At 41.5% G+C, this 10795-nt stretch overlaps 1 protein-coding gene across 1 annotated transcript; it reads right to left on the reverse strand.

Moving 5' to 3' along the window:
- Positions 1-333: 333 nt before the first annotated feature.
- On the reverse strand, positions 334-7380 carry metrnla (meteorin like, glial cell differentiation regulator a). Its single transcript, XM_044099366.1, has 4 exons — positions 7005-7380; positions 5186-5574; positions 1832-1891; positions 334-1166 (listed from the first exon to the last, which is right to left on the reverse strand). The coding sequence occupies exons 1-4, from the start codon at positions 7100-7102 to the stop codon at positions 853-855; spliced, it is 861 nt and encodes a 286-aa protein (XP_043955301.1). The 5' UTR covers positions 7103-7380; the 3' UTR covers positions 334-852.
- Positions 7381-10795: the final 3415 nt, after the last annotated feature.

Raw genomic sequence — 10795 nt, forward strand, 5'->3', positions numbered from 1 at the left:
TTTGTGCTGCGTGCCCGGTCACAGGGCTGCATTCAGGTCGGTCTTCAGACCTCACACTCCTAGTGGGCTGCTCTGCTCGAACAAAGAGGCCTTTCACATTGACCTTGACACACGGCCACCCCGTCACCACAGGAACCGACGCAGAGGAATCCACCCCGACTCTCTGATATCAATCTCTCTTTACCTTTTGGATAAATGGTTCCATCCAGGCTGGAGTGAGGCTAATGCACATCATATGGCTCTGGTTTTGTCCAGAACATGTGTGCCCATGAAACCACTTTTGTGAATGCATTGTTTTTTGAGACAAAAAAAAAAAAAAAAAAAAAAAACACATTGGGCAATAAAAAACAATTTATTCTTGTCAGCAAAACATGTCTTTTCTTTTTTTTTGGTTCATCTTTTTTCACAACTGCAGAGCCTGAAAAAAATGAGCTCAGGCATTAAATTGCAAATATTTTTTAAACAAAATAAGAGGCTTTGAATTTACACGTTCTTAAGAAAACAAATACAGATCTGTACATCAAACTTTTTTTATACAAAGCACATCGTTTCAAAATGTACAATCTTATTTCACATTTTATACATAAAAACAAATAGGACTTTGCTACATTTAAAACTCTGCGGCTCCTCGTACTCGAGAAGGCGCTCTGAACACTTCTCTGTCGTGTCCAGCTTCCGCGACGTGCCGCTTTGCAACACGTTCTATCTCTGTACTCCCAAGAATCACAGGACAACCAAGAGAAGTCTGGGACATTCCCATCAGTCTCTTCTTTTTCCTTGGCTTGAATTTTCAGTATAGCTCTTCTCCAAAGTCAAAAACACTTGCAATGTTTCCAAATGTGGGCAGCTAAATCAGTCAGTATCCACATGGCACGGGTTGGTCCCCTGCAGCTGCGCCTCGTGATACAACCGCAGGAAGTCTTTGTAGCGAGGAGCGCAACCCATCCAGGCCTCCCCAAACCTCACTGTCCCAGTGAAAAGGAACTCGCCCTCTCCAGACTTCACCCCACACTGCAGGGGCATCTTTATGTTGCCTGTCCAGCTCCGTACCCTCACGCCCCCGGACACAAAGACGTGGGTCTTCTGTCTGTAAAGGCGGCTGATTTCCACGGAGACCGATGCGTGGTCCTCCTCCAGACCCACCGTCTTAATGGTGCCTCGTGCCACTGCAGGAAGGCAGAGGAAATACGTCAAGAAACTGGCTTTATTGCTGATCTGTGACTGGCCTGACTAAAAAACCCAAATATTTGACCATTAACAAAGCTACCAGGTCACCACTCTTTAGTGTGGGTGCAGTTACTGAGGAGAAAAAGACTCAAATACCACTGAAGTGTTTAAATGTTCATTTAGAACAAAAGAGACCAAGAAAATTAGCAAATAAGCCGAACGGAGTTCAGAAAAAGTTGCTCTTCTGAGGATTCAACCCCTGTCCAACGTCATTAAAAACGTAAAAATATTGAAAAAACAGAAATAAGACAATGGTCTGCATTCTATAGACTATATACTTAAAGTTATATTTTAAAAAAGTTATTATTTAATAGTTACGTTACAAACTAACCATTAAAATTAGTAGGGGAGTTTAAAAGAACTTAACTGTCCGTTTAAAAAAAGGCAAATATCCTTTTTTGCAGTTTGTCATCTTTCACACATGTTGTGGTAACACAATTCACTGATTAAAGCAGAAAAGTTGGGAACAAATTCTACATGCAAGAAAAATCTGAATCTGCCCAAATCATTAAGAGCAGATCAAAACTTCAGAAAAACTAATTAAAAATTGCCTGCAAAGCTTAGATTGGTGCAGCCATACTTATAAATCAGACGTAGAACTTACCAAAGTCATTAGTGCAGACTGCTAGGAGCATTTCGGCATCCGAGCAGGGCTGACAGGGCGCTAAGTGGATAAAGAAACAGGGTAGGTAAGTTCATGTTCAGCAGAGCGCTCCAAAAGAAACAGAGAAATTATTTCTTTAGCATTTCCTTTCAGGGTGCGGGCCAAGACAAATACATGAATGATTTTAAAAAAAATTAATAAATCAGCAAATTCTAACTGCACAACTAAAGAAACGTCATTCATCATCACAATATTAATATGTGCAATATCGCAATTAACATACTTCAACTGTTTTGCAAGCAAATTCTCCAGGGAAGTAATACAGGGATTTTTCATGTCCACATTTGATATATATATATATATATATATATATATATATATATATATATATATATATTTAGCAGAGTTACTAAAACTCAGAGTAGAAGGAGCTTGAAATGTTTTTTTTGTTGTTTTTTTATAGAAGGGTAGGTAAATCATATCCGATATCATCATGGTAATATGTAGCAACAGTATAACAATCACAGATTTTCCAGATATTGTGCAGCCTTACTGCTTATAGTTTATACATAAAAAAAACCTGAATTATGCACGCCTGTCTGTATGTTTAATGATCACAGGGCCTGTTCTGTTAGTGACCCCCGTCCCCAACGCTGCGTGACAAACACAGACCAGACCAAACAAATAAGCAGTGCAGTAAGATGGGGCGTGTCCTGCATCATAACTACTTAATAACTTTGAAAGTTAAAAACAGCTTAGAAACATCTGTTTTGTAAATGCCTCGCATTACAAAAGGTCCACAGAGAGGAAAGACCTGCTTGAAACAAAACTGTCTGCAGGTGAAAGTCTTCTGCTACATCCAGAAGGTTTTATATCAGGAGAAAAAACACTAAATGGATCTAAAGCTCAGTTGTTTCAGGTGGTTTTTAGTGGCAGGGTGGTAAACTGAGTGAGGAGGAAGCTGGTGTTAGCAGACAGAATGGTGGAGCCTGTCAGTCCAGAAAATAAGGAGGACGACTGACTGTGTCAACTCAGGTGGATCTTCTCAGCTGGAAATCACCCAGCTTCACATAAATATTCAGCAAGTTAGAAAGTATTGCTTTAATAAAAAAAATTTAATAAAACGTAGAAAAAATACTCTAAAAAGTTTATTCTAGTCTGCTTTTCTTGAAGTAACGACTGGAGGAGTGAACAGCAATAATGTCAGCTGGAGCAGAAACTCAAGGCGCCACCATGTCACCGGAGAGGTCAAACGGCCACAAGCCTTGATGGCTCGCTAACAGCTGGACAGACGGTGGACTTCAAGAGAGCAGACCTCGCCCAGCGCCTCGGAGTGGAGCACACGCTCACTTTGAAGTGAGTCCCGAGAACTGCCGTGGCATCAGGCGCAGCCGCCAGCCGGGGCCCAGGACCGGGGTGTGTTTGCTTTCCTGCAGAGCAGAGCCGAGCCGAGCGGAGCGCACATGTGAAACATGAAACACAACCACAGGAATGGGCCAAGAGCCGAGTCAGCGTCTCCTTCTGGCCCGTTCGCTCTGATCAGAACCACTTCATAGGAGCAGAGAGCGGAGGAGGATGGGAGGGGTGCAAAAGCACATTAGAGTCCCTGCAACATCTGGGACCAGATGCATTCCACGGTAATGGAGCAAAACTTGCTAATACCACTCAGAAGCGACAAAAACCACTTCAAATAGACAGGGAGGAGACAGGGGAGATACATGGAGGGGAATGGAAAGAAAAGAAAAATATTAAAATGATAAATAGGCATGAAGGAAGCAGAGGTAGGAAATGGTCAACAGCAAGGGAGGGAGAGAAAGACAAGACAGTAGAGGCCAAACAAGTCGATATGGTCCTCAAAGTTTCCTCCCAACATCTGGTTGGAGATGCATTCCAGCATGTTGGTGAGCAACCCAATCCCAGCACAGCGGGTCAGAGGGAGGAAGACGAGAGAAGAGAGGGGGAAGAAATACAGCAAAGATGATGAGAAGAAGCAAAGGAGCCATCAATCTGCCCACTCAGGCCTCGCATGACACGAGACCACTGTCTTTGTGAATCACCCCAGCGCTATCTCATGCCACATTATAGCCCAGATCCCGCTGCAGCGGAGAGCCAAGCGCACTAATGTGGTCAAACCCACTGCAGAGCGTCCCCTCCGCCTCTTAACCCTACACCGTGCCAAGCGGTGACGCAGGATTTGGAAACGTGAAGCTGGAGAGCCGTAAAAACACATGTGTCTCCGACGCTGCTCATGTTTTGCTTTAGGTGGAAAAAACAACAGTTGCGCAGCTTGAAACTGTGCAGATCTGGCAGGTACGCAGCATGAAAATATATGGCTGTTTTTCATTGGAAGGCCTGTGTTTGGCTGTGCCCCTTTCCACACACACACACACACATACAGGCCATCCAGAAAAAAAAAACAACAAAAAAAACAAGGACTCCAGCTTGCAGCAGAGTATTTCAGAGTCAGATCAATGATGCTGTTGTGAAACAATCAGAGGGTTGACATTTGAACAAAACCCAGCCAGCTTTCTATCTTGTTCCTTCTTTTTTTCCTAAAACTAAAAGAGAAACTGAGTTTGGCTCGAATTCATTGTTGAGTGAATGATTAGAATCAAACCCAATAAAGTTTTTCACCAGCAGATGGCTGCATTTAGTGCAGAGTGCGCACCATAGTGACTAAGGAAACAAGCAGACATGAGCCAGTGTGAGACTTGGAGTGTGATGACTTTCAGTAAAAATACCATAAATTGGTTGGTATTTACACAAACCTAACAACTTTCACTTAGAAAGAGAATAATTATTCTAACCACTGCTGAAATAAAAAAACACCACATTTTGATGCATCAGTTTTCAAGTGATTGTTGCACTGAAGACATTTTCGTTGCTTTGTTCTTTGTAGAGTAACACAAGCTAATATTGAATGCTAATTAGCATTTGAAGTAGCTAATCTGCAGTCCGCTACTTGACAGACGCAGCCCTGCTAGCTTGCAGACTGTAGCTTTAAAACATTGTTGCCTTATGAAGAAACAGAAGTTTCAACACTGTCTGTGCTTTCGAGACTGGAAATATTTCTAAAAAGTAAAGTCTTTTTTTTTTTTCTTGTATAAGAAAAAAAGTGTAGCAATAGGTGTAGGAGGGGCAGCGTTGCAGTACACTATACAAAGGGACAAGTCAGGTCACTTCAGCATCTCATTTTGGGATTCTGCTCTTACCACTATATGATGGAAAATTTTAAGGGGAAACTTTAACTTTTTAAATCTATAGTTTTACTTAATAGTGGAAATTTCCAAGTTTCCAAACTTTTATTACAGTAAAAGTTCAACAGTACAGAAGCAACATCTAGATCCGCCTTACCACCAGGTGACTGTGCCTCCGCTCTCAGCCTGTCGCTGACCAGCTCGTACTGGAAGGCCGTAATCCTCCGGCTGATGTCCGTATGTGGGACGGCCTCGATGAAGAGCGCCCCCTCTCGGATGCTGAAGCAGTGTACCTTGCCCTCCGCCTGGTCCTGTTCCCGCAGCAGCAGCCGCAGCTTGCCGTTGCGGTCCAGGTAGATGTTTGTCCCCGTGGAGTCCTTGGAGGGTTTGATGCAGACGGAGAGGCGGGCGGCGGCGGGCGACAAGGTGTTGGGCCGCAGGTTGACGATGATGGCTCCAGTCGGGTAGACCCACTCCAGAGAGCCCTGTGAGCAGCGCAAGTACACCTGCTCCACGTCCCTGGTGTGGCCTTCGTGGGTCAGCCCGCTACAGGTGACAGAAAGGGTAAGAAGTGAGCATGGGGGAAAACCATGTTTTTATCCATCATCTAAACTGATTTTCTGGCTGGGTTGAGCTCAGAAACAAGCTCTCCCTTCATCCAGACTGTAAGGACACTACACCACATTCCTTCTAAAGCATAAAGGCTCTGCGCAAGACTGGCTGCATGACCAGTCACGAGCCAAAGCAGCCGACATGACCTCAGCTCAAACACACTCCCCATACAACATTGTTCTGCCCTGAGCTCTGGCAAAACGCACCACTGGCAGGTTGCCTTTGGGAAGAGCTTGGAAGCAGAAGCAGATGAATGGAGGGGACACGGGGGCTTTTGGGGAGCTGCAACAGTAGCTGGGCCTGCTGCATGCAAGTGCAAATGCCGGTTACGCACCAAACTTCCCCTTGGTTTCAAACCACCAACAAAGAGAGTGGAAGAGACTTGTCCGGGCAGCACTTCGGACTCTGGCGCCAGCACGACCAAATCGCTCCCTCCACAACTTAATGCCTGGTCAGGGGTTTGAAAACTCCAGTGTGTCAGTCATTCCGTGGCAAAGCCAGAGGCAGGAAGCCATCGGCAGACACATGCCAAGCTTGTGGTTTAACTCTGGGGGGAGAAACGCCCAGTATGCTGAAAAGGAGACGCTGAAATTCAAATTTGCCATAGATCTGAAGCAACCCAAGGCACATGCTGAGCAGATGCAGCTGAAGCCCGATAACCAGGCTCACCTCAGCACGCCTCTAATTAAGTCCTATCTTAGTTCATCACTTCTGCAGGCAATTAAAGGAGATTAGGAAAGCATCTCACTAATGAACAACAGATTATTGGTTCAAGGCTGAAAGCATGCCCTACCCCTCCTGCTTGGTGGATTAAAAAAAACAAACCACTCAAGAGTGCAAAAAAAAATTGAAAATCTGCAGATGTTGCAAGGGAGGTGAAATTTCCAGTGCACAGTAAAGTCAACCTTCTGTAGTGCCATGATATATCAAGTAAAGACTGGTTTACAAAACTGCAAAACAAATTACAATGAAAAATGTTTTCTTAGATCCAAATATCTATATACACAATCAGGATAAGATGTAATATTTAAAAATCCAAGTATTCTGCAAACTTATTACAAGTGAAAGCTCGTGGCATTTCACAACAAGAACACAAATCACATTGCATTTGTAAATACAAGCTTAAATAAATTATTAATGTAAACATAATAGAGCTTCCTCTTAAATCTGTTGAGTCCAGTTACATGTTAACCTATTATTCGTGGTTAATATGGCCAAAGGGAATCGTTTCACTGCGACGTCTATGGAGTTTCGGTCAGTCCTTTCCAAACTGCCGCCAGCAACTCGCTTTCTTTCACAGCAGCCGCTTGAAATTTAGCATTTTCAGGTGTGTTTTCATTCAGAATAAGCTCAGAGAGTCTCACCTGCCCTTCCAGCTGCACTGGTCGCTCGAGTACTGGCAGAGAGAAATCCGGCAGAGAAGGAGGAGAGGCAGAAATGAGGCCAGCATCAGGGAGAGCATGTTTATCTCGCCTCACTTTGCCTCTTTTCTCGACTGAAACTATAGGAAAGTCCACCGCCGTCTATCCGGCCACGTAGTGTTTCCATGTGCCCCGCTCCGCTTCGTCCGCTCGCAGAGGTCTCTCGTTTTTGTTTCCCGAAGTTTCAGAGACATGAAGTCTCTTTTCTTACGTGTACGGACCGCTCCTTGTGTTCGGGTCTCCGCTAACCGTGGACTGGTTTCGGCTCCGTCTCTGGCTCAGCAGCCCTGATTGCTCTCCACGTCACACCCCGTTCGCTCAATCAGCTGCGTTCAGGTGCTCAGCTCGGGCTCGGACATACTAACTTTCATAGAACAAAACGATTCTTTTTGAAAACTGATTTATTACCGAAGGTGGGTAGAGTATTATTTTTATTCAAGGGCGTCTTTGCTTAAGAATATTTCTTACTCAAGCAGATTGTATTTAGTGAAAGAGGAGTTTAAGTACTGTGGGACATCTGATAATGTCTGTTTTTTAGAGGAATCAGATGAAAATATTAAATTATTTTTACATTAATTTTTAATACAGTGATATACAAAACTAAAACACATCTTCAGAAAATGACAAACTAAGCCACAGAGATCCCAAATCCCGCTAATTCACAGTAAATAAAGCTTTTAAATCAGTATGAATCATCTTTATTAACACAGTGTACATTTCTTTCACTTACAAATACTGTAGATTCACTTACCCTCTAAAAACCACAGAGCCCACCAGACAGAAGATAACAGAAGATAAACTTACATAGATAGATATCAGTGAGATGTTTGAAGCTTGGAATATTTTTTTATAATCTAACTCTGTTTCAGACTTCTCCACGTTTGTATTCATAACCAATCAGACGTGTTCCTTTATTTTCCATGATGTTGTTAGTTTGCTAATGTTCTCTAACAAACTTCTGAAACTTTCAAGGAACAGCTGTATCCACAACAAACTTGAGCCAAACACAAGTACCCTCAATTTACTAATTAGGTAATTATGAAAACAACTGGCTACAGCAGATGCTATTCATTTTTTATTATTATCTTATGAGTACAGAAGGTTGTATGCACCAAGACACTTTTTCTTTATATTAAAAGGTGTGACACAATTCAAAGGTTATAAAGGCCAATAAGTAAAAGGCCTTACCAAGGAAAATTATTGTTTTTTCTGAAGAAACTTAACTGCCCTTAAATATTCATTTTAAAGTGATAAACTTATTTTATTTACACAAATCAAGAGAAAGAAAAAACATTTCTGCTGCTATGTCAATTGAGCAAGTAAACAAAGTAAAAAGTTGTAGCTGTCTACAGGCCATTTGTTTTTAAAGTTTTTTTCACAATGTTTTTTTAAATGTCTGCAGGATTTTGTGATTTCAGTTAACTTCCTCCTCTCTATTTTTGAGAACCTTATGAATCCATAAATCTACAAAACCTAAAGAGCTTGAAAATAAAGAGTGACATAAATTGCACATAAACATTCAAATATATCCAGATAGTAATAGGCATGTCTATTATTCCGGGCAGCCTGCCTAACTTAGTCTATTGTAGGTTAAAGTTGTAGACTTTGAAATTAGTTAAACCGTATTACTGGTAGCACTTGCCTGTCTTGACTCTGCCAGTAATAACAGTCATGTTTTCTTTTTGTATAGGTTCCTGACGCATATCTTACTCAACTAGATATAAACAGGTTGTGTGCTTTAAGACTTGTGGATGATGTCACCTGTCTAAAGGGTGGATTCGTCAAAACATCATTAGTTCACTTAGTAATGAAACGAAATGCTCTATATGATGATACATATAGTGATACTTTGGATAAATTTGACCTTTGAAATCTTATATGTGTCTAATCCAGTGAGAAGTTTTATTGGTTCATACACAACTTTATGAGCCAAATATCAAATGCCTTTGATATTTGTTTTTTTCAGCTTGGTTTTACTGTAGGTGAACATGAAGACTTTCTTTCTACTCATCAGCAAAACACATCTTAAAGAAAATAACATTTTTTATCAAATTATATCCTGGAGATAAATTGCTGTTTAAAACTAATTCAATATTCAAATGTAAAAGTACTTCAGTGGTCCCAAAAGGGAAATTAAATAAATGAAAGAAGCTATCTGTAATCTATCCCTATGAGGAAATGCTCATTTTTAGGTTGAGCTGGAACTTGTTCCTCAAGTTATTTGTAAAACTATCAAGTTCTCAAAAGAATTCCTATGTCCTTCCTGGTTTAAGGTTTCTTTTAAAGGAAAATGTCTAATTGCATCTCTAGCACTGTAGAAGATACTGATCACATGATTGCTTCAAGCTTAGAGTCTAGATGAAGCTCTCCTGTATTTCAAAATGTCACTTTCTGAGTGAAGCCAGATTACAAATGTATAATAAATGAACAATTTGATCAATTGTATTAATCAAGGGTGAAAAGTTATCCAAATTAACCTCAACTGGTTTCACCCTCCTAGGCAGTGACGACTGCCTTAAAACCTGTGTCATTTGCATCACTGTGGAGGAACTTTGGCCCTCTTTGACCTTGTAGAATTGCTTTATTTCAGCCACATTGTTTGGCCAGTATAAGGCCACCCATGCGACAAGATCTCAATCAGATGTAAGTCTATGCTTTGATTAGGCCACTCTAAAATTTTTCTTTTTTGTTTTATCTTTTGTGGACAGGCAGACTGTGGCGGACTCGATTTGTTGCACAAACTGGTGGCTGGACATTCTTCTTTATGGATTTTATGTGTTAGAGATTAATGAGTTGTTCAAACTACTCAGGTCATTAGATATAAAAGGTTGAACATGTTACCTTTGGGGGATTCAATATTCTTCTCCGGCTGTTCAATATGGATTTGAACTGAAAATGGCAGACTATTAGTATGAGTTTGTTTCTCATTTAACCACAACCCCAGTGACAGCCGCTGTCATGTCAAAATAAATGAACCAAAGTTGTATGTGTTGGTCAAGAAAACACAGAATGACAGTCGCAAAAACATGAGGGAACGATGTCTCGAGATCCTCTGGTTTACATTTTTTTCCAGCAAACACTCATTTGCAGTTTAGTGGGATTCAGAAAACCACAGAGCTCCAACACTGAAAAATCCCTGACGGCTCCATGGCCAAGCAGTAATTTTCCTGGGATATTCTGTGAAATCATCCAATCATCATGAGTAACTCTAAACAACTGATCTACAACTCAATATAATTAGTTGCAGAAGGCCGGATGAATCTGAACCAAAAACACCTTAAAGCTAAGTTTCTGAGTGAAACAAGAGCTGCAGGGACTTGCAGAGCAGCGGGGTCCGTTACTACTGGCTGCATCAGTAAACATGGATGACTCATAAATTATGTCGTAAATTCTGCGCAATGATTTCTAATGAACAACTTGTTTTTTGCGCGGATCAAATGTGGCCTGGGAAAGAAACCTGTCTGACAAGAAAAACCAGAGCATTTTGTAACTGCTACTTATCTGCTCCAGTTTCTTAGAACATGAAATTAGTCGAGTCTCGATAGTGTCAACACTGCTGACCCGGCATGCAGGATACGAGCCCGGGCTTGGTCCACATATCCACCAGAGAGTACCAGGGAAAAAAATCAGATGCATCTTTAGATAGGCTTTTAATTTGACTGTGAGATTATGTATGCGATAAAAAATCACACAAGCCCTCCACTGTTTTCTAGACACAGCAAATCCTTATTTGT

Source organism: Gambusia affinis, linkage group LG19 (genome assembly GCF_019740435.1).
Source record: "Gambusia affinis linkage group LG19, SWU_Gaff_1.0, whole genome shotgun sequence".
Classification (NCBI taxonomy): domain Eukaryota; kingdom Metazoa; phylum Chordata; class Actinopteri; order Cyprinodontiformes; family Poeciliidae; genus Gambusia; species Gambusia affinis.